This window comes from Triturus cristatus, chromosome 4_1, assembly GCF_964204655.1.
Source record: "Triturus cristatus chromosome 4_1, aTriCri1.1, whole genome shotgun sequence".
NCBI classification, from domain to species: domain Eukaryota; kingdom Metazoa; phylum Chordata; class Amphibia; order Caudata; family Salamandridae; genus Triturus; species Triturus cristatus.
The window spans coordinates 170,914,200-170,939,722 of record NC_140585.1 but is presented as its reverse complement, the minus strand read 5'-3'; the positions used below and the strand labels follow the sequence as shown (position 1 = coordinate 170,939,722).

Here is a 25,523-nt window from a genome sequence, read left to right as displayed (position 1 = left end):
AGAAAACTGTCGCTATAGCGGCGATAATGGGCTTGATAATATGCCGCAAGGAATTGCAATTGAAGCCCATGTTCTGGTGTCAACATGGGCTTCTATTGGAATTCTCTGCGGCATATTATCAAGCCCATTATTGCCGCTTTAGTGGCAGTTTTCTGCCGCTAAAGCGGCGATAATGTTAACACCGTGCTTGATAATATGCCCATAAAATCAGTGGCCGAGAGAAAGCAGAGATGCAAAGGCTCTGAAAGGGAGATGTAAAGAGGCGGGGAGTGTCTGGGGGTGGATTATAGCAGCATGAGGTGGACTCGAGACAAGCAGCCTTGGTATTCGGCACCTGACACTGACCAGCACTAGCCCCTGGCTTCTGAGCAAAACTTTGCACCCTGGCACTTATCCTTTCACAAATTAAGCACTAATAAAAGGCAATGTCAGTGAGCGATCCCTTTGCATAAAGAACACTAAAATGAAATATAAGAGCATACTCAATAATTACAAAACGGAGAGTAGACCGGGCAGCCTCCTTCTGCTCCCAATGCGACTAAAACTGTTTTGAAGTGGAAAAAGAATTATGCAACGCAGCCTAAGATCTCCATTCTTCTTCTAATGGAGTTATTTAATAGCAATTTCACAATTTCTTTCGTCAGAAGATCTATCTTCAAGCTCAGCTCCCATTCCAGCTGAAGAAAGTAAAATAAATAGCCAAACACTTAAACCATGCATTTACCCTGCTCCTGAATAGGAGTTTGGCGGTAGGGAAAATTCTCTGTTCTGTGGAAGAAGTGTTTATTTTGTGGAGGCTTCTACACAGTTCTAGAATTCTCTGTCAGAATTACTTACATCATAGCAAATTCACAGCAAACCTTTTCAGCGAAATAAGTGTTTTCCAATGGCCTTTAGCAATGCAGAATATGCCCCTTTGTCTTGTAAAAAACGGAAAATTCTCAATAACCACCCAGCTTTAAATCAGTTCCTATGTCTCTTTGATAGTGTATTCCAGAGGGTATCTGTTGAGGGCATAGAGTCAACGAGAGATCTGAAATTCTTTCAGTAAATATCTCCCACAAAAACTACCACGCATCATCTATATCTCCACAGTCTATCGCTCTTACCATATTCCTTTTAGTATGTTCAATCTCATTAAAAGCTGTGTGTGAAAATGCTCATTCCCCCACACTGCTCTTCAGTTTCTCCTCGCAGTACCTAAAGCGGGTGGTCAATCCCTGAAGGATAATAATGGCTAATATACAGCTTTGTCGATCACCAGACTTCAGAATGTTTCCCCCCAAAATAAGGTTTTTCAGCTTCATTCTCTGAGTCCCCACACGCCTTTATCGCATCTTCTGCAAATGCGAAGGAACAGAAATATTACGTTCTGTCATGTGTTTTGTAAAGCACACTCTCACCAGCGAGGGTATCCTGGCGCTGAGTAGGGTTGTGTGTCTAGCCCTGCCTAGGGTAGGTTGGTTTATTGAAAACCCAGGTCTACAGCTTCTTGCAGAATTCAGGAAGAGAGGAGAAGGCTCTGATGTGCAGTGAGACGCCGTTCCATGTTTTAAGGGTGATGTAAGAGAACTCCCGTCCTCCTGATCTGGTTCGGTGTATGCGTTGGTTTTGTGTGAGTTGGAGTCCTGCGGAGCACAGGTGTCTGGGTGGAAGGAAATGCAACTGGATATGTAGGAGGGTCCTACGTTATGCAGTGTCTTGAATGTGTGTTTGCGGAGTTTGAAATGATCACATTAGAGCCACTGGCGCTCTCTGAGGTGCGGTGTGATATGAGTCCTGGGTGGCTTCTAGTCTTCTAGGGGAGATTCGAGAGAGAATGGAATACATACCAGTGTAAAGGTACATTGTTCCTGAGCCCATCCCCAGGCACTGGGACTGCTTGTCAGAGCGTTATAGTGGTCTGTTGACAGGCTTAATGCAACGGTTTGGGACAGAAACATCTTAAAACTTGGCTTTTCAAGAATTAGTTGAGCTTCAGAGTCCTGCCATTTGCTCCCTGTGCGCCGGGACACTCTTGTTGAGTAGCTGTGTGCTACACGCTCTTGTTGAGTAGCTGTGTGCTACGCTCTTGTTGAGTAGCTGTGTGCTACGCTCTTGTTGAGTAGCTGTGTGCTGCGCTCTTGTTGAGTAGCTGTGTGCTGCGCTCTTGTTGAGTAGCTGTGTGCTATGCTCTTGTTGAGTAGCTGTGTGCTACGCTCTTGTTGAGTAGCTGTGTGCTACGCTCTTGTTGAGTAGCTGTGTGCTGCGCTCTTGTTGAGTAGCTGTGTGCTACGCTCTTGTTGAGTAGCTGTGTGCTGCGCTCTTGTTGAGTAACTGTGTGCTACACTCTTGTTGAGTAGCTGTGTGCTATATTAAATTCCGGCCATTCATTCATAGAGGTCTTCAAACTGCCTGTCTTCCTGAGGAGGGATACTTTGGTGTTGGGGTGCTACCTTCTGGCCACAAAAAAACCTTTACTATAAATTTGAGGGGAACAAACAACCCAGAAAACAGCACAGTTAGTGTGGGGGTGAACCACTTTAGTAGGCAATCAGTAAATCTTCTCAGTCATGTCCAGACTGGAAACAGGTGTCGAAAGGAGGCCTTCAAATAAACCCCCCCATCTCTTTCTGATAAAGAACCACACCGTTAACAATTTTAGGGTGACAGGTCTGCTGGCAATCATGTATTTAACTGCACTTTTAAAAAAGGATAACTGAACATAGAAGCAATGTTCGAATAGTAAAATATTTCAGAGCTGCCTTGTGGCTCTGTTTCTAGTGAAACATCTTCAGTCAATCCATATATTTTTGCTAACATTGCATTTTGGGACTTGCAGTTTCTTATTTAACATTGTAAGGATGGGCTCAAATGTCCCAGCAAGCAAAGCGCTTTTTGCTACAAAGCCAGGACTGGTTACACAATAATAGGTATAAATAAACATAAATTTTTGTGAACATTTCTTTGATATTGTCTTAAGTCCTTTTCACAGTTTGGCTTGTTTGATAACAGTATTTTTCAGACATAGGATTTATTCTAAAAAAGGCTTAAGACAGAAGATGGTGTCTGGAAAATTCTTCCTTGAAATGTTTTGTCTGCTTTGGTTTGCTCTTTACTTATCTAGAGTGCAAAGTTGGAAAGCGCTAATACAAATCAGCTCTGTCCATATTTGTTAGGAGGTGTGCCCTCAAGCCCCATAAAGTTCTTAACTTGTCATTTTGGTGGGCCCAGGTGAAATTATTTTAAATAAAGGGGGCGTGATCATAAGAACTTTGAAGACCATTGGTCTAGAAGGATCCCTGCAGCCACAGTTACTGAACAGGCACAATTATGGGTATCCAGATACACAACATGATCCCTCCATTTTTCAGTACCAGGCCGGGTTGTAAGACATAATTGTGTCTACAGAAATGTGGGCAACAGTAATATCATGTCAAAAGTATCGTCAACAAAAATTTCAAGTCAATATACTTTGTATCCAAACTACAAAAATATATTTTAAAAGATAGCAGACCAGAATACTGTTGAAAAAAGTATATTGAAATGCATTTAACTTGGGAACTAACCAGAGTTCTCTGCATTTGTTTTCTATAATGTATGCAGCACTCTAAGGCTGAAAGGGTATTGTCTTGACTTATACTGGGTTCTCCCTTGTGTCTGGACCTCTCTGAATAGCTGTAATGATAGTGAAACATGTGTCAGGGGTTGCTTTTATTCATTTCAGGTTGACTTGGATGGTATTTTACCACCCCAAAGCTGAAATACTGTGCCTGGAGTGGTAACATTCTTTTGTCATGTTACAGCTTGGTGAGGGTGGCACTATGCTAATCCTATACCTTAAGACATTGCTGTGGAAATGGCAAAATACTTTGTCCCTTTCTAGCTTGGCATGGATGGCACTGTGCTAATCCTATGCTGAAAAACTTTGCTAGAAAACAGACATTAGAGGTGAGCTGATTCAGAGCCTCGCTGGCGCTGTAGGGTGCTCTATACAGGTACTGCTCTCCACCTAAACATGAGAACTACCCAGAGATCTCTGCTTCTTTTTTGCATGTTATATATATATGTGTATGTGTGTAGCCTTATGTAAGAATATGTCCACACAAACATGAAAGACTCCAAAGGCGAAATTAAACCTAGGTTTCTTCAGGGATTATACATTTTGGCACACTCCACTTTTCTCAGCTGTGTCCATTATATGTAATTTATTTAAAATCTTAAAATTTAAAATAAGTTATTTATTTAAAAGCAAATATCAAACATAATGTTAGTTATTAATACATGCATATATATGTATATGCGTGTGTATATATATATATTCACTAAAAAAAACATATGTTTCAGGGGCGTTATAGTTAGCTGGACATTTCCCTCATACAAAACCCTAGAAATTCCCCTGTTATAGTTAGTTTAGCTAACTATAACTCGCGCCCCCGCAATGCACTGCTGATGACGTCACATATTGCATCACTCATGGCATGGTCAGTGACATCACTGATGACATCACTGATGACGTCATCCATGTGATAAATTAGTGCATCTTCTCACACCCTAATATAACCTCTGATACACCAACTCAAAATTTCAGACGGCCATTTTGAAAACCATAGATACTCCAATACCAATAACTACATACCCACTCATTGACTCTTAGGTCTACATACACCTCCACTCACTCACCTGTACAGTCACTCATACTTACAGTCACTCAGCACAGGACTAATATATGCATTTATACACCTATATAGACACTCACACACCGCCAATCATCCATTGAGGTACTGACACACCTAGTCAGTCATGCAAATAATTAATCACAGTCCAATTTACTCACCTATACAGTTATACACACACAACTTCACTTACTCATAAAAATACTACCACATTCTTACGCTCTTATACAATTAATGATACAAGCACACACTCATACATACACTCTCTCTCACAATCACACACTCTCACATATAGCCAGTTATATACTCTTACACACATATATACTGCCTTTCACATATGTAGTTACTGTCACATGTACCACTGAGATATACATTCAATCACTAACACAACCATACACACACTCACCCACCCATGCAGTCCATCACATATGCACTCTTAAAACCATGCACCAATAAAATCACCCACTCACACATCTATGCACAGAGTCATACACACCCTACCCACACAAACACGCAGGCACCCATACAGATACTCAGACAACCAATCAATAACCCATATAGGCACTCATATAGCTATTCACAAAACCATGCAGCCACTTATACACCAACAGATACAGACATTCACACAGTTTAGTCACTAGTCTGCAGTAAGATACGTTTAATGACTCACTTATGTAGTCAGTCGCGCACCTACTAAATCATCCATTCACATACTTATACACCCACTCATTCTTCCATAGGCCTTTCCCTATATATATTAAACATATTTAAATTTCACAGAAACACAGACTCACTGGATGACGTCATCAGTGATGTCGTTTGAGATGTCATGAGTGATGTCATCAGTGATGTCACTGACCATGTCATGAGTGATGTAATATGTGACGTCATCAGCAGTGCATTGCGGGGACGCAAGTTTTAGTTACCTAAACTAACTATAACGGGGGAATTTCTAGGGTTTTGTACGAGGGAAATGTCCAGCTGACTATAACGCCCCTGAAACCTATGTTTTATTTAGTGAATATATATATATATATATTCCCCCGTTATAGTTGCCGCAACTATAACTCACGCGACCGTAATCCTCTGCTGATGCTAATACTGTATTTAGACACTTATTTGCCCATGTCTTCTTCCATTAAATTTTAGCTATACATATATTACAAATATTTTTTTTTCATAAAGACACATATGTCATCAGCAGAGGATTACGGTCGCGTGAGTTATAGTTGCCTACAGTAACTATAACGGGGGAATTTCATTGGTTTTTTATCAGTAAAATGTCCAGCTAACTATAACATGTGTGAAACCTATGGTTTTTTCAGTGAATTTGCAAGGTTTTTTAAATGCTAATTCCTAACTATAACGTGTGTGAAACCTATGGTTTTTTCAGTGAATTTGTACGGTTTTTTAAATGCTAAGTTACTTTACGCCATTCGTGGCGTACGCGCCCACTTAACGCAGTTCGTTCCGTGCGCGCACGGTGCGCTTCGCGCACCGTGCGCGCACAGTGAGCACGCGGTGCGCTTCGCGCACCGCGTGCCCACGTTACGCTAGATGGGCCATGAACGCACGATGCGCTTCGCGCACCGTGCGCACATGGAGGACATATGATGAGCATCGTTGTGACAGGTAAAATATATGTTTTGCTTTTATTTGGTATGCCATGCACAAATGGTGCCCTTCAGGCACCATTTGCACATGGGGTGGTGAGAGTGTGGATATTTTTTTTTTTTTAAATTTATTACCGTACGCGTACGGTAAGCGTAATCGGCGAAATTTTCGAAAAAAATAAAATTGCCTTTTTTCACTTGGGGGATCGTTGGGGACTCCCTCAATATGGCTAGGTGCTTGGGAGCTGTCTAAACAGCCCCTTTACATGTTGTTGCCCTTTGTTTGTCAATCCCCTGTCAGAGTGCGAGAGAGAAAATGGCGGCCGCCGCTTCCTGGTTTCGACCGATTCGAATGTTTACTAAGATCTATCAGCCAATCAGAATCGCGCTCGCGCACGTCACCGTACGCGTACGGTAAGCGCACCGTAAGCGCACCGTAAGCTGGCTCAGATATATATATTGATTTAAAGGCTATTTTCTCAGGAACTACTGAACAGATTTACACCAGACCTACAAAAGGCACTTCCTTGACCTGAGGACTACCTCTCTGCCAAATTTCAAGGAACTCTGTTCAGCCGTTCGGGCTGTAGCTGTGTCTAAAAGTCCTATGGAAAAATGCATGCGAAAAACGCGTTTTGGGACCCCCCTTTTATCTCAGCCCCCGCTTGACGAATCCCCCCGAGACTTTCAGGGTAGGAGCGGAGCGTAGCGCCCCACCTATTTTAAAAATTTCGCGAGGATTCGTCGTCCGGCGCCAAAGTTATTCAAAATAGAATGTTGCGGTTTTCCTATGGAAACGTGGTCCTAACTATAACTACCTACTGGCGACCGCCAGTAGGTAATATGTGTGTGTATATATATATTAAATACAATATGGAAAAAATTATAATAATTACATTAGTGTTATTATTAATAATAAAACTATTAAAATTAACAAACATATAACAAAGATATATATTAAATTTAATTAAAAAAAGAAAAATAATGAAAAAACAAAACAAAATATAAATAAAATACAAAGTATTGATTTTTTATAAATATTTCAAAATAAATACAATGAAACAATAACATAAATATTAAAAACTCTCCAAACTAAGCAATAGTAGAGAAAGTATGGGACTTTGGAGGGGGTCAAAGTATTTAGCAAGAACTCCATAAAAGCACAGCAAACCATATACATATATTTAAGACTCTCTCTCATAGCCAGCGTTAAATGTTGCAAGTACACAAGATCGAAATAAAATAATGCAAAACATACATACATAATTATAGTTACATTTACTATTCCCACTCCAAAGTAAGCAAAAAGCAGGAAAAGTGATTGTCGTTGAAGGGTTAGATTAACTCTTATCAATCCAATCATAGGAACAGTAGGGGACGTTTTGGACTTTGGAGGGAGCACATTTAATATTAACACTACAACATGAACAAAAACAAGGTAAGTGTTGGACTTTGAAAGGGTTTAGTTTGCTGTTCTCATTCTAATGTGAACAATAGTGGTGAATGTTTTTCACTTTAGAGCGGTTAGATTTACTGTTCCCACTCTAACCTGAGCAACAGTGGGGGAATTGTAGCACTTTTGAGGTTTTAGGCTTACTATTCCCACTCCAATCTGAACAGCAGTAAAGGAAATGTTAGACTTTGGAGGGGTTTAACTTACTCTTCCCACTCCAGCTTAAGCAAAAGCATGAACAGTGTTGGACTTTGGAGGGGTTAGATTTACTATTACTACTCCAAAGTGAACAACAGTACGGAAAGTGTTTGACGTTAGACGTTTAGATTTACTCTTCCATCTCATAAACATTTTTCTAAAAGCAAACATTTAAATATAAAACAAAATACACATATTCAAAATATAAAAGAATATTCATTATAAATAAATGAAATTTAAAAAAAAACTAATTTCATATTACAAGGTAAAAAAAACAAAAAGCTAAGGGGTATATTCACAAGAACGTGTGCTTAACATCACCAAAAAATGTTAACACAACTTTACACATCGCAGCCTATCGCGGGAAAATAACCCTGTGGCAACGTGGAATTCACAAGGCGGCCCCATGTGATAGTTTGCCGAAACCGCGGCCAATGCCCGCGATACAACCCCCTCGACGGAGATAAAAACACAAATCCCAACACCAAACAAGCATTTGCAATGCAATAGGTCTCGCATTTGCAGGAGTTTAAGCTATTGGCACGGTAAATAGCAATGCATTTCATTTATATTTTAAAAACCAACACATAAATAAAAGGCATTGTCATTTACAATGCCAATAGCTCAAAGTCTCATAAATGCGAGACTTATTGCATTGCAAATGCTTGTTTTATTTTGCATACACATGCCACATGGTGGAAAAAAGAACAGATGTCATTCTGAGACCTAAAAATGGTAGCTATATAATTCCAGTATAAATGTTTAATTACAATAAAAAGAAATCACTATTGCAAATAATTGTAATAATGCTTGAGGTGCTGCATGGGTCAGACATGGACGTATGCAGTGGGCGGATGTGATGTGGTGCGGGCAAAAAAACTGTGGGGTGCCTATGTTTGGCAGCATAATGTCACGAGGTGAGGATACAGCGCGACTCGGATAGAGAGTGCGAGTATAAAGGAATACAAAATGCAGGTTGTGGGGAACAGAAACCAAGACCTCAATATTACCACCATGGACATTTCTTGCCACAAATTATGTTGAACACGCACAAGATGTTGCATCATCGGAAAGTAGGCAAATATAGTTTGCCAATATATGCCATACCAAGAGAAAAACTGAAAAAATACATACATTCTGCTCATACGTAATTGACATAGACTCTACTCACACTTAATTGACAAGTAAATATCATGCTTAGCGTTTTCTGCAGGTTCTGATATTTATTGAATATTTCCGTCAGTATTTCCACATTGCATGTGCCAGGTAGACAAGCGTTAGTTTCTCAGTGGTTTTATGGATGTGGATTAGGTTTGCTTTATGAAATGCATAGGAAGGAGGCAGCTAGATCGATGAAGTGGATTCTGTGCAGGGCGTCTTTGTTTACCAGATTGACTGCAATGATGAGTGTAAAGCGCCCCTGCTCAGTGATAGGTTTGATGACAACGGAGCTCCAGCAAGCTCTTTAAACAAGGAGGGAGGGGGGAGTGAGAGCAGAGAGCTGGGGGGTGGAGGAGCATGGAAAGAGACAACAATGAAACCATTAACAGCGTAGCCCTCGTGAAAGGGTGCCATGCTGATAATGTATGTATGTCACACACTTGTAAATTAAATAAACGTTGGATAAGTCTCACAAGCTGGCAACACAGAAAAGCACACATTAAGGAGGCTATACAGTATGCTTCTGGCTACACAAATGGCCCACAATGTTTCCGTACTGCTGTGCGGCTGATTTTTTTCAAAATCGCCTAGGGCATGAAGCTTGTTCCGGCTGTGTGTGCCTGACAGGCTGTAGAGAAGAATACGCGAGAAAATTTAAAAAGCAAGTGGGCAAGGGAGCTGCGGGGCACCGCAAGGCAGCTGGGATTCCGGGGAGAGACGCAGCTAGGAGGGTGACGGGCACAAACCCACTCCTGCACTGGCGAGAGCTGTGGTGATAGAAAATGCGCGGCTGCCATCTTAAAAGATAAAACACAGCGGGCGCCCGGTTCATGGAGGGAAACATGCCGTGTGCCTCCTGTAGCAGCTGGTCGAAGTGTGGTTGGAAAATGCCTAGCTGTTGTGCCTTCAAGAACAACTTTGAAAAAGTGGAAGTACGGTCATAGTGGGAAAAGCTGGAGAACGTGTCGCGTGCACTTAGACCGTGTTCGATATTAAAAGTTAACGCAAGTCCAAAAAATGCATTACGGTTGAGGAACGTATGGAGTGAAGAGCTTCTAACAAATGTTTTATGTTTGGGGAAGTGCCGTTGGAGAAATGCATAGCTTTTGTGCCTGCAACAACAACTATGTTGCTGTCAGTAAAGTGGGTTAGCATGTCACGGTGCACTTAGACCCCGTGACCGATCAAAAGATAAGTTAAAGAGAAAAAAAATGCATTACGGGCGGCGAAGTGAAACAAGACAAGGCCGGCGGAGCGTGGCGCGCGCGCGCTTGGGGGCGGGGGAGCACCTTCCAGGCGGGGGAGCGAACCCTTTGAAGTGCTTCCAAAAAGCGGATTGCATGGCGGCACGATGCGCGTGATTGTGCGCGTCCTAGCCATGCAATCCGCTGTTTGGGAGCACTTTTAAAGCCCGCTTATAATAGTCTCGCTTTGCGATCGCTTACGCGATAGCAAGGCGAGACCTAAAAACCTGTGATGGGCCAAAGCGCGATAAGAAAACAGTGACAATCAGCGCGAGGGCCGCGTAATGTGGGAAAAAGCACAAGAACAGAATACGGAAAATGTCACAGAAAAAAATACATCAACAGCGGAGTACCACAGATGCACCCTGACCGACTGCAGAGGACAACATGTACACCACAACATCCAAGCACCGTGAAAAAACAGAACCGACAGGCACACCGCATGAAAGAGACCAGTGGCAGAAAAATCAGAGCCGCAGGAGCGACTCGCCCACCGTGCAGCATACGCACATAAGCAGAAGTGCACCTCGGCATTGACAACATCCCGGTACAAACAGCAACCCCTCCACAACAGAACACAGGACACAACTGGTTCCGCAAATGTGCACAACATGGCAAATCGCATCTGAAACCGCAGGAAAATGTAACATGACAATGTATGAGTACAACCTGTAACCTGCAAATATGCTTTAATCACACATGCAGTGCAATTGGACATCTTCCATTATCCCATGATTGCCATGGATGGACACAATGTGACGTGCTCATGCGAAGTAAGTGTCAATGATGGAGTTCCTATGGGCCATTCCTGCCGCAGCTGCAGTGGGATGTGGGCCACCTGCCCCATCGTCACCATCATTGTCAGGTACCTCTTGAACTGGGATCCATGGGGCATTGGTGCGAACACAGATGTTGTGCAACACCCAACATGCAACGATCATCTTGCACACGATGTCCGGGCTGTACAGGAGCTTTCCACCTGTGCCGTCCAGACACCTGAAACGTGACTTCAACACGCCAAATGTGTGTTCAACGATGCCCCTGGTGTGTAGGTGGGCCACATTGTACTGCCTCTGGATGGGTGTGTCCGGGTCTCGGAGGGGTGTCATCATCCATCATCGGGAGAGGATGTGGTCCGTCGGCTTAAACTGCCGACTTTGGTGCTGGAAACCAGAGTTCGAGCCTCGAGGTCGCGTCCACATCCTGTGATTCTGGGCAAATCACTTAATCTCCCCATGCCTGAATATGTAATGTAAATACAGTGCTCATGTAAAGTGCTCCAATACCTTCTGGTCGAGTTTGCGCTATATAAATATGCAACAAAAATCCAAGGGCAGAGTGCATATCCTTGATCACTTGTGACAGTGCAGGGAGAAAAGAGTCAATACTTGGTTTGGCAGGATGTGATGGCAGGCCCACTAATACAGTGTCGCCTGTGCTGGCTGTGTGTGGGGTGAGTGTAAGCCAGCCCTCAGGTAGTAGCTGGTGCTGGCAACAACTCCAACAGTCATCAGGCACTCAGAAATACAATGTCAGTACAACAAGGGGGAAAGACTCGAGTCGCACAGGGCTAGTGGCCCCGGATGCACAGCGACCGACACGGGCCCACCGTCATGGGACGCTGACCTGCCGGAGACTGGGGTAGGGTCATGAGGGCAGAGCAGGGCCCCGCATGTGTCATAGGTCCCTTCCACGGAGTGTCACGGGGGAGAATGGGAGGCCTACCCCCAGGGCATGATGCAGAGGGCACATGCCAGCTGTGTCCGGCAAAATGGCGGATATGAATGCCACGGACCCAGGCCAGACACCAAGTCCGTACCTTTCTTTCCGTTGCTGATGACAAAACCCAGGCCACAGGTTCCGACACCAACTATGTACCGCCAGAGCATGACGGTCACTCATGGCGCACAGGTTTAGTGCGCAGGCCTGCGATATGGAATTATGCCTCACTGATTGAAGGGAGTCTAGTGCTGTGGCCACTGCCACGGACTTGGGGTCACTGCCATTCAGGACTCAGGACACTGTTCCACATGTGAGACCTACTGGGTCGAAGAGGACGCCGGTGGAGTATGTTAATAAGTAAGGAGTGATGTGGACCAGCATTGGGGGGGGGCAGCGATGGTCTGCGGAGGCTGCAGAGGTCGCAGGACTGGGGCTTGGAGCTTGCACCGGCACGTGGTGGGCCCTCTTTGATACAAGAAGGTGTCTGCACGTGAGCGCTGGGGCGGGCAGGCCTGGTCTGTGCATCAGCGTCCTGGGGTGTTTTGAAGGCGCACAGTGTCGCAGGCCCGCTGCTCACGGCGTCGGCCTCGTGACAGGCTGCGTGGTGCCGCACTGTCAGTGACGTAGGCCTTCCCGGGAGTGAACCATGTTCTGCGTAACGGAGTTTCTCACCACACCTGTGCGCAGCCCTGGCGTACTCAGGGCCAACCCACTACCCTCACACACACAGGGGGGGGACGCAGCATGCGATACTTCCGCTATCTGTCTCACGGCCGGGGGTGAGATGGTTGCGTCCACTGCTCACTACTCTCCAGCACCAGCAATTGTGGTTTGCATGGACATATCCGTGGTTTGCATAGCCATATCTGTCCTGCACATCCACGCCTCACTTGTCGTTGTGTACATTCCCATTCACGGGTCACTTGCATCCTTCGCATATGGCTGCATTCCGCATCTACACATGTTCAGCTGTTGTGTGGCTGTGGTGCCATGAAAGGTCTGTATTAGGTGCAGGGGTAGCCCAGGATGACCATGGAGTGGTGTTGTCGTGTCTGGTAGGTGGTCGTGTAGTTTGACATGTCGTATGTGGTTTGGTCACATGTGCATTCCCACAGTTGTGTTAGTGGCTTTGGGGTGTGTGATGTGTTGATTTGGCACTTACCAACGAGCAGTCCCGTTCCATATGTCTCATCCAGGAAGCGCTGGTTGATGATGGACTGTCGGAAGATGAAGGAATCATGCACACTGCCTGGGTAGTTGGCGATGACATTGGTGAGGAGTCCCCGGTGGTCCACTATTGCCTGCACATTGATGGAATGCTGATGTTTTCTGTTGCAGTAGTGGTGTGCAGTATCCGCAGGGGGCACAAGTGGGACATGTGTGCAGTCGATTGCCCCCAACACGGCCGGGAATCCGGCTATGGCGTAGAAGCCTTACTTTGTCTCCAGCTGTTCCTGCGCAGTGTTGGGGAAGTGAAGGTAATGGGGTATGAAGCTGAGGATGGCATCCAGGACAGGTGTGATGAACTTTGATAGGGCTGGTTGTGAGACCCCTCCGACTCTGGCAGTTGTTGGTAGGAAGGTACCAGAGGCCAACAGGTGCAACACAGCCAGCAGCTTTGTCTGCGGAGGGATGTTGGTTCTACGCTGTGTTGGGACCGTCAGCCTGTGGGCGATGTGGGTCATGATGCGGAGGATGGTTGACCTTTTCAGCCTGTAGTGAGCAATGACTTCCTTGGGCGCTAGGTCTGTGAGAGTGGTGCGTTTTCGGTAGGCCTGCTGTCTTACTCTGCGCTGCCTCTGTGGTGGTCCGGAGGGTGGGATGGTCTGGGTCCTGGGGGTGGTGGCGGTGGCTGTTGTGGCCATGTTGGGGCTCTGAGCTGCATGATGAGTAGCTCCATGGCGTCGTTTGTTCTTCGGGTGTGGCTGTGTGCGGGGCTTCGTTGCCTACTTACTGCAGGTAGTCGTCCGTCTTTACACCTGCGTGGGACAGGTGTTAAATACCTGCGGCTACCGCGGCTTATCGCCTGTTTTTGGTTCGCTTCGCAGATCTGGCTGTTCGTTGTGAAAGTGGTGTTGTGGTTTTTTCGTGTGTTTTTGCATGGGAAGGCATACTCTGCATCTCATTAGGGTTAGTTGGTGGTGTCCACTGTGGAGATAAATTTTGAGGCAGTTATCGCGGGAATACTGGCGTCGTCTGCAGTTTGTACCAGCTTGTGAATGGGGTGTTAAATCTATCGCCACTTTTAAAGCATTAAGGAGGTGATAAATCGGAGATACGTCCTTGTGAATATGCCGCTTTGTATTTAAATTAAATACGCTTTCTTTCCTACTACCCAAAAAACACCAACAATTAAAAAGTCATTATATTTTTCATAAACGAAAGGTTATTCACAACAAATTAACTATTGAATAAAGCAATTGAAATTAAAACAAATAATACATATTAAACTATTTCCAAAATCTTAAATTAAATAAACTAACCATTAACAAGTAAAAACAATTAATTAAAATAACATTTATTCAATAAATAATTTACATAATTATCAATTAGCAAATGAATTAACATAAACATTAATTAAAATTAAAAGCAATCATTTATATTTCAAATAACTTCCATAGTCTAATCCCCTACAAACTCAACAACCCACTAACGCAGTGGTTCCCAAACTGTGTATCGCGGAACCCCGTGTGGCATCAAAGCTAGCTAAGGGTGCCGTGAACAGATTCACTTTATGAAACAATTATGTGCTGATGGTGTCAATCAATCTTAAGACCTAATAGGAAATCATCAAACGGTAAATTGATATGGTAATGTGTCCTTTTCTTCATTTCTCTGTTGCTGGATCTCGTTAAATTGCACAGCAGTCACATAATTAAAACATACAATCGGATACCAAAGCCCTAATTTGAGATTTTCATCGAGAACTACGCTGGTCACATACAGCATTTCACAGGCTCTGACGCCATCTACTGGAAAGGGATTGAATACTTTTCAAGTAAAATCACTTCATTTATTTCTGCATGATATACACAATATGCTTATGTGTTACCTAAAGTCCTGGGGTTTTCCAAAGCTCAATTAACATGTGGGCTGCCTGCTGGCTGGAGGGTCAACTGCTAACATCGATTCAATAGAGAGCGTTGCCCACTGGTACTATGTAAGCATATTTATGGTTTTCATTACAGAAGCCCATTCCTGTGAACACATTGCTAGGTCCTTTTTTTCTGCACATCATAAAATGGGTCTGTCATGGTCTAGCCACAATTCTTAGGCCCTGCTGGGTCTCTTGTTTTGCTAATTTTCCCCTCTATCTTCCTTCAGATTGGCCAATTTATGCCACAGCGCTCTGCTTACTCTTATAATCTCAGACATCTGTATTTGGAGAGTACACATCCCGTGCACATCTGCATTCTGTGCACCACCAATAGTGTGAAGCCTTTCTGGAACAGCCTGGCCTGCCTATAGAGTTGCACCGATCCAGATAAAGGGTTAGATAGTTTCACTATTGGTGTGCATAAGGTTTACCATAGATCAAGGGAGTCGCGGGTCAAAAATGTTTGGGTACCACTGCGCTTTTGACATAAAAATTACTAATTACATTTCCAAAATGTAAATTTCACATTACAAACCTAATAAAAAACAAATGTTATCACAATACTAATACCTGATATTATCATAACTAATGTATATTAATTCATAAAAGCTACCTTCCATGCAACTATATAAAAGAATACAATTTCATAAACAATTTATTTTTTAAAGCAGTATTACACCTACTAAAAATAATATTCTTACCTTCTATATTCTGTTCTACTATTGTTTTTGAATTGATGATGTTTCTGACACAATATTCGGGAATCACGATATTTTGGTCGAATACCACCAGCTGCAGAAGAGAACGCAGATGCTGCCTGTTTCTTCCAGAACCAAAAAACTGTCCTTGAGCTATCTTAGGAAGGTAACATCGGCTGTCATGGACTCCAAAGAGTGCTATCCAAGGGTAGTGATTGCTGCCTTTCACTTGCCCTTTGCACTCCTGGCAATGTGCTGGCTAATCAGGTGTACTGAAGCCCACCTAGGGGCAGATTTACTACTTCTGGCGCATCTCTGCTAATCAGCAGAGATGCGCCAGAAGAGTTGCGACGCATCTGCCCACCTGTGCACCACCACCGATGCGCCGCATTTACAATGTGGTGCACTGTGGCGCACGGATGGGCAGATGCGTGTCGCATCCCCCGGCGGAAAGGCGGCGCATTGCTGGAGCCGTGTCGCAAGCGTGATGCAGCTCCAGCAAGGCTCGGGGTGCCCCTATTCCCAACATGCTGCGTCAATCCTCACGCCTGCTTCAAGCAGGCGCAGGGTTTTGACGCAGCATGGCCGTAAAAGTAACTGAGTGAAATCTTGTAGATTTCACTCAGCCACTTTTAGGAGGCGTTCCTGCGCCAGAACGCCCCCCCTCCGTGCTGGAACGCCCACATGTGGTGCAGGGCTTTACAACGTGACGCATCTCCCTAGATGCGTCATGTTGTAAATACCCCGCAGCATGGCGCTGGCTTTTCGCCGCCGCTGCATCACAAAAGTGACGCAACGGCGGCGCAAATGTGCCATGCGGGGCTTGTAAATCTCTGCCCCCTAGGTAGGACCTGGGAGATGGTGGCGGCCTTCAGTGTTGGGATGTGGGGAGGAGACAGGTATTTGCCTATGACGAGGTTTAGCATCTAAAGAGGCGAGACCCTTGCCAATTGTGGTGTAGACACCCTATTGGAAAACTAATTCATATATTTATTAACTATATTTTTTAGAAATCTCCTATTGAGCCACACTGATGAACCGTCATAGTGCTGTCTAAATAAGTGTGTAACTGTATGTTTGATAAATAATTTTGACAGCTAGTTAGTCAATGGTTCTTTGAGAAGTTAATTTCCTTAGAACTCAATGCTTTGTGGAATGTGCCATGTAGTAAAAGATGGAGGGGCATTTCATAGCATGGGAAATCTTCCGGGACAATGTTATCAATATGCCCAAGATCTACTTAATGGTTCGATCCTGTGTTTTTGTCTTCAAAATCAAGGTAAAATATAAAATATATATTGTTAGAAATCAGCTGTATATTTGTGCAATGAAAATCGCAAAGAATGCAAGTTTCTTTTGATGAGCAGATAAAATAGGGATTCAAATTGACTGTAGGACAGATTGTGTGAGAGAACTTTTCAAAATAATGCAATAGGTACATTTAAAATACAAAATGTTATATATTATTTTAACATCTTTAAATTCTATTGTAGATCCCAGACATATTCAGATTCCACCCAACTTCAATCAAACTTCAGGATGTCCGAAATGTAGTTCATTAGATCAGTTCCCACTCCCCTACCCTCCTCCCAGAACCTCTACACTTCCTCTATTCATTCACGTCTTAAGCATAGTCACAGATATCAAAATGGAACTATAATCAAGCCATGTAAATACGGAGGCATATGTATCATTGTTGTTGCGTCGGCCTTGCACCACGCAAAGGGGCGCAAGCACGACGGAACAACAAAGTCAGATTTGTCAAGCCAGGCACGGCCACGTTGTGTGACCCTGCATGGCTTGTTAAATCTAGAGTAACGCAACACAGCGGAAATCGCTGCGTTGCATTACTCTGCCCCAGGAAGGTGTTCCATGGGTGGATGTGTGGTGTTTATTATTACTGGTAGACCTGGGAATACGGCAAAATGCTACTCTTCCCCAGGTGAGACGTAACGAGGAGTAATATCTTTATTTTTTCTTGTTTTTTCCTCATTCTATGTATGCACCACACATAAATAGAGTAAAATGCCTCAGAGGATTGTTTTTGTATAGGAAGGTATCCCTCCCTGCACAACAATATTCCTGCTTACAACGCAAGAACCCTTTGCACCATGAGGCACCCTTGCATCATGATTGAAGGGTGCCTGTGTTGGCACTAGGCAGCAAGCCACCTTCCTGTGCTGCATGGAAACCACCGGAATGTGCCATATGATGTTAAATTCATCGCATTCCTGCACTTTCATGAAGCGCCGCAAGGTGACTTGCTGCGTGGGATTTTCATAAATGTGTCCTCAATCCTTAATCCAGGTTGTAATGATAATCGAGTACAATAACATTGCAAAACAATTAAGCAAAATATAATACTTATAGCAATTCCCCATGATAAAAGGTCCTCCTTGTTTTCAAAATTCCATAAGAATATTTAACAAGTTTTGAAAAGGATAAATCAGAATAATTTACGTTTGCGATTGGCTTACCACCTTCTTGAAGTCGGTAGTAAACTGCAATTGTTTTGCAAACCCTTTTTGGTTGCAATACAATCATACATCCCTTAGCGACTACTATTAGGAAGGGACACCCTGGCACGCCCCTTCCTAATAGAGACTCGCAAATCCTATTTTGCGAGATTGAAATAGGTGCCGCAGCTGCACCGCCACGCATATTGCAGCTACTGACTGCCGCGCCACAGGCTGGGATATGGAATCTCTGGCAGTTGCGGTGGTCCTATGGCGGTCCGACCGCCGCAGTAATAAAACGGCAGTCGGACCGCTGGTGCAGTGGTCCCCGACCTCCACCGCTAGTTTGGCGGTCCGATAGACCCCCAAACGTGTCATTCGGCCCTTTGTTTCCAAGTGCTCTCTATCTCACTCAGTTACGTTATGCCATATTATGAACATTTGTATCGCAGGGAACTGCTAACAGCAGGGCCTTGGAGAGCTGTAACGCATCGTCAATGTGAATGTCACTTCCTTAGCATGCCAGAGTCTATGTCGTCGTACCATGCTATGATTTGAGTATAGACATCTGGTCCAACTCTAACTCGGCATGCCCTATGCTGTATGCCATGCCTGCTTTCGTCTTACCTCTGGATCAAGGTCTTTCTGTCGGAGGGTTTTGCACCCGAACGCAGAGGTGGAGATGGACACGCACAACTGCAGCATGCTGAAGAAGAGGAACAGCAGGAAGATGCCCAGAGTGAAGGCCTGTGAAGGAGAAGTGGACCAAAGAAAGGAGAATAACATTTAGTGCTGTGGAGTGAAAGAGGATAACGAGATGGAGGAGACAGCCAGAAATAAAATCCACCAAGGGATGGGTGCACTGGGATGGCGGAGAACAGAAGGAGACGCCATCCACCATGTCAACATTACAACATCGATGGACGGAAAGCAAGAGGGGAGAGAAACATCCCCTCATTTGGATTGTGATATAAAATATTAATGTTATGTAACTGGAAACACGATCAAGGATTTCATAATTGAAAGCTGCTGAGAAGTTAAACAAAGCAATAGGAAAACCATAGTCATGACCCTCTTTCAATGCTGCATTAAAGTGGAGCAAAAAAACAGCATCATACAGTCCATGCGCAAGTAGCTTAGCTCATCCCAAAAGGGGCCACAAGAGCCTGGCTTGGGATTCTGAAGGGTTGCCCACAACAAGGTCCTTCCAAACCGCCATTTGGTAACTACTCAGAATCCTATTTTAGGAGTCTGTAAGAGTTTAGCAACTCCTTAAATGAGATTTGTGCAACTGAAAAAACTATTTTGCACACCAGAGTCTTTGCAACTACACAATAGGTTAGTACACCTAGCACACTGTTCGAACCAAAATGTTGGTTCATAGGGCCAGATGTACGACCCTTAAATTTTGCTACTCATAAATTGCATCGCTTTGCGACTCGCAAAATGCAATCTACAACAGTGTCTCGGACACTGTTAGCGATTCCCAATGGGGTCGCAAATTGCATGCCTCATCTATATTCATGAGGCAAGCGCAATTTGCGACTCCATTGGGAATGGCTAGCACTCACAGGGATGGTTGGCTGCTGGGGTCAGCAGACCACCATGTCTGGGACTGCTTTTTAAATAAAGCATTTTTTTTTTTAATGCAGACCATTTTCCTTAAAGGAAAACGGGCTGCATTTAAAAAAAGAAAAATGAAACTTTTCAATTTCATTTTTTAAGGGCAGGCAGTGGTCCCTGGCACCGCTCTTAAAAAATATTTTCTCACACATTCACAAATGGGAAGAGGGCCCCTGGGGACCCCTTCCCATATGCGAGTGGTTTACCACCAGGGGACCCCTTCCCATATGCGAGTGGTTTACCACCTACTTCAAGTAGGTGGTAAACTGCAAGTGTTTTGAACATGTTTGTACATGCCATTGCTCTTTTTGAGGTCGCAAAAGGACAGACACTATTCTGATTTGAATATCTATTTATTTGCGGGAAAGGTTTTCAACATAGTATACATTGTGCAAATAAGAAACATTGAAGGTGTAAGATTTACCCAGGTCGATCCACATGCAAGGTTTGGGAGCAAAGTTGCTTCAATTGTACGAACTGGAGCAACGGTCTGAAGCAATCCAGGATTCTTGGAAGTCATTTGACATTTTTGATGGTCATATTAGTTACATGTGGAAAATGTGGAGTCTACATTTCTCCCACGACACAAAATGGATTTCAATATTTAGGTGCGGTACCAAAACCAAATCAATGAATGTTCTTTTTCAATGCCGAGAGCAAATTGGAATCCACAGCAGCCAATCTGAGATGCAAGGGTCCTAATCTAAGCATAGTGGGGGGATGCAGAAGCAGAACATACTGAATATAAACCAGATTGAATATGCTTTCATGACTCCAACCTGAAACTCATATTTTAAACATATTGAAATCTGTGGACTTCCTGGCTTCAATGTTTGGTGGGTTTTGTCGTTTCCAAGGATAGAAAAAAAAACCAAAAGGATTAATCAAATCACAGCCCCACAAGGGCTGCTTGCCTGTGAGGATGTCTGGCTAGAGCACGACCAGTCTTCCCCCATCACTGTGAGGGTCAGAAGACATGTCGAGTTGATACCAAGTTCCAGAGAAATGTACAATAATTTCACAGTCTAATGGGCTGGCAGTCCAGCTTGGCCAAAGGTGCCCAATGTATATTGTTTAAGGCACTGATGCACCACATCTTGTCACGGGGATGGAGCCTTGGACTGCGAACCCACAGCTCTGGCATGTGTGGGTTTAAACACAACTACTGGAAGAATGGCAGAGCTGGGCCTCCACAAAGACCCTGTTCTGTCATTTAGACTGTTCATGTGATGGAGTTGTGGTCCTGAGAGCTGATCCAGCAACGCTGGGGTCTTTATAAAGTTCTGTTAAATTGCTGGCACCGGCCTATTGTTGCTTATTCTGGGATACTGAAGGCCGCCATGCATGATGGAGGCCACCCTTGGCAGAATGCTGACCTTGGCATTAAACTGGGCATTGGTCCCACACCACAGAGACCCAAGGCATGAAACTGTGATGCTAGACAGTCATTCAGAGTCCATCCATATGTGGCAGTGGTACCTGTGAGCACTCGATGAAAATTACAAGCTGATGTGTGGGCAAAAACATGGATTTAATAAAAAAGGAAAAGCCGACACCTCAGGACATTTGTAGGGCTTTTCTCAAGAAAATGATGAGCATTAGTTTGGGCAGTTGTTTATTTTTCCATAACAGTTAACGTTATAGCAAAATGTATGACTTTTCATAAACTAACAGGCTGGACTTTGGGGACAGATGATCGAATTTTCAAATGTAAATTTAACAACTTTAACAAAGTAGGTCGCACACTGCTCGTCATACCCGCATACTCCTGGCAGAGGCGTACTCGCCGCTGCCACTACATTATCCAGAGTTCTATGGGGCTATTTGCTGGTATGACGAGCAGTGTGCGACCTATTTCGTATTTGTGAATTTTACAACTGTTATTTGGTGAAAAACACTCTGCTACCTAAGACTCTATCCTGAGAAACTGGTGTAAGGCGACTGTTCCCTGAGCCGCCAAGGCCTCTGTAATCTGACCGACAGGGCTGGTGTTGTAGCCTGTAGAGTATGTCCAGCCAGCACTATTATGTAACGCCTGAGATAGCAAGATTTAAGGCTCTTTTTGGTTTGTCCACTGGTCACCTTACCAGGAGATCACCAGGCGCTAACACTTGACTGGAAATCTGGACGGGATGAGGCAGGGCAGAAACAATGAAAGGCAGTGAAATGAGAAGTGAAGCTAGATATATAAATTATTATAGACATTTTAGGAACTGCATACATTACTTATGGATTTTTAGAATTTTTTGGTAAAAGCGTCCTTAAAAAAGGCAACCTGATGATGCAATTTTGTCAGTGTTTGAAAGTCGAAACTTAAGGCTGTTGGCATATTCATGTGAAAATCTATTAGTGAAATGCATATTTGGCACAATTGCTTTCAGAGTTTACAAGAGGTAAGAACCCACCAGAACTGCCCCGGAGGAAGTGGCAGTCAATTCCACCCTTCAACTTTCAATGACCACATCCTTTTAACTAGTTTTTCTGGCGTGGCTGATTTTAGGACTGCTTACCCTTTTAAACACCAACAGGTAGGGTAGAGAATAAAGTAAACTGAAGGTGACAGAAATGTTTGAAATATCGCTACTAATCAACAGCAAATTCCTCTGAGAAATATATTCTCAATTTGTTTCTGATCTGTCGCATTACTGAGGGGGAGAACTGCCTGGAACTCACTCCTCTCACACTATAGTGGTCTCTCCAAACGTGCTAGGTCATGTGACCAACTACAGATGGCTTCAGAGGGCCTTGTCAGTGAGGTGCATCTTGGTAAAAACACATGCTGTAACGCAAGCACTTAACAACAGAAATACAAGCACTTAACAACTGAAATACAAGCACTTAAGAACAGAAATACAAGCAGTTAACAACAAATACACTAACACAGCCCACTTCGGGGCTTATTTACAAGCCCCTGGCAACACTTTTGCGTCACTTTTCCCATGTTAAAAGTGACGCAAAAGTAGCGCAAGGGGCTTGTAAATCTGCCCCTTCGTATAATTCCCACTTCACCTATACTGCCCCATTGATCATCTACTGGTACTGCCTACACCTGTTCACTCTTTGTTTCTCTCCTCCTTTCATTCCATCCTAAATCTTTTCCTTCACCTTACATCTCTTTCATTCCCTCTGTTTATTTTCATTCTTTCACCTCTTCCAGGCCTGTCTACTACGTTCCTTTTAATCTCTACCTTGTTCTTTCCTACCAAGGGGCATATTATCAACGGCCAGCGATAATTATCGCTGTCCGTGCTTAGCGATAAATTTCTTATCGCAGGCTATCCCTGGAATTTATCGCCCTGGTAGCGCGTTATTAACAACGCGTTTCTCCAGGGCAATAAAAATTCAAGAGATAGCGACGTTATCGCCGTTTTGCAGGGAACATCGCTGGTTTTCCAGCGATGTTCCCTGCAAAACGGCGATAACCTTGCTGATACGACCCTGTGGCCGTATCAGCATAATCCACCCCCTATGTCAAACATAGGTAAGTCAGGATTTTAGCAGACGTTAGATTTTGGCAAAAACGGACGTTTTCGCCAAAATCTAACGTCTGCTACAATCCTGTGGGCTGCCTTGTAAATATCGCAATGTGGACATCAGCGATATTTGAAAGGTAGTCCATCCGGGATACGCCCAGTGACGCCCACTTTGCATCTCATTAGAGATGCAAAGGGAGGCATTGGGAAAAAGGGTGCTAACATGCGATTATGCATGTTTGCACCCTATTGTAAATAGGGCGATAGTTTTATCGCCAAAAAAAGCGGAGATACAGCCCTTGTAAATATGCCCCAAAGTTTTCTGTGGACGTCTGTCTTTAAAGTAAGTCCTTTTAAACTCCTACCTTCATGTGTCATTTTCTCCTCTATCATTCGGACTTTTTGTCTCTTGAGCGAATTAAAAAGCTAATGCACAACAAAGGACCTGCCTCTGGCGTCAAACTGAATTCCTACTTTTCTAAGCACGAAGACTAATAGATGTTTTCTATTCTACTTGTAAGCTATAGGTACAATACGATATCCTGTAGCTAATAATACTAAAAATAGTGATGTAAACAATTCTATGGTCTCGAGCTCTGCCAATACTTGTGGACTAAGTGACTTTAATAAAGGTACCCCTAGAAACCTATGTGACCCCCCCTATTTTATATATGTAGAGAAGGAAGGAAAGGCGGAACAAGAGAGAGCTTAAACAATTAGACCTTCCACCCCCAATGCTTGTTGTCTATTTCGATACCACAGAGGAAAAGTATAGACAAAGTGGAAAAAATGAGGGCGGCAATACCTCACGGACGTAACCCCCACGAGGTGTAAGCGGACAGGTACTCGTCCGTTACCTCACTTTATCATCATTGGTTACTGCCGTCCCCAGTGAAAAACACAAAAGTGACACAACAGGTATAGCGTTTGTCTCTAGTGCCTATTGTGGAAAAAACTGATAACTTAACTATGTGAGTGTGCAACCAAAAACAATGGGTGTCGACCCTAAGACTAGGGAAGGTGAGTCTGATCAGGACCCAACAATTCCCAATTTAAAACCGGGTAGCCCACACTAGCTAACGATACTTTTTATTCAGGCTGTGTGGCTATCCCCTTAAAAAACCAACATGTTTCGTTGCCTGTATGGATTGGCGGCAACTTCATCAGGGCTAGGGTCGACTAGCCTCTTGACTTTGTTTATGCTGGCCAATATGGTTTGTCAGCACCGTAAGGGTGTCCCTCTTACTGCATACCTCACCCCCACTGATTTCAGTGGTCAGCGTTATCTCAGACACTTCTGGATAGCGTAACCGCAACCTGCGGATTCTTATATCTCGTCAGGGTTGCGTTGCGTCTTAAAATCAGCCTTCATTTTAAGACGCAACGCAACCCTGACGAGATATAAGAATCCGCAGGTTGCGGTTACGCTATCCAGAAGTGTCTGAGATAACGCTGACCACTGAAATCAGTGGGGGTGAGGTATGCAGTAAGAGGGACACCCTTACGGTGCTGACAAACCATATTGGCCAGCATAAACAAAGTCAAGAGGCTAGTCGACCCTAGCCCTGATGAAGTTGCCGCCAATCCATACAGGCAACGAAACATGTTGGTTTTTTAAGGGGATAGCCACACAGCCTGAATAAAAAGTATCGTTAGCTAGTGTGGGCTACCCGGTTTTAAATTGGGAATTGTTGGGTCCTGATCAGACTCACCTTCCCTAGTCTTAGGGTCGACACCCATTGTTTTTGGTTGCACACTCACATAGTTAAGTTATCAGTTTTTTCCACAATAGGCACTAGAGACAAACGCTATACCTGTTGTGTCACTTTTGTGTTTTTCACTGGGGACGGCAGTAACCAATGATGATAAAGTGAGGTAACGGACGAGTACCTGTCCGCTTACACCTCGTGGGGGTTACGTCCGTGAGGTATTGCCGCCCTCATTTTTTCCACTTTGTCTATACTTTTCCTCTGTGGTATCGAAATAGACAACAAGCATTGGGGGTGGAAGGTCTAATTGTTTAAGCTCTCTCTTGTTCCGCCTTTCCTTCCTTCTCTACATATATAAAATAGGGGGGGTCACATAGGTTTCTAGGGGTACCTTTATTAAAGTCACTTAGTCCACAAGTAT

General features: G+C 44.0%; 1 protein-coding gene across 4 annotated transcripts in view; it reads right to left on the bottom strand.

The window, feature by feature from the left end:
* The window catches only part of LOC146853824 (membrane-spanning 4-domains subfamily A member 4A-like), a 302,455-nt gene that overhangs the window by 34,634 nt on the left and 242,298 nt on the right, over nucleotides 1–25,523 (bottom strand). For all 4 annotated transcript variants that reach the window (XM_085651812.1, XM_085651813.1, XM_085651811.1 and 1 more), the window contains exon 6: nucleotides 18,925–19,044. In XM_085651812.1, coding sequence (XP_085507938.1) covers nucleotides 18,925–19,044 — 120 coding nt within the window. The remainder of the gene's footprint in view (nucleotides 1–18,924; nucleotides 19,045–25,523) is intronic.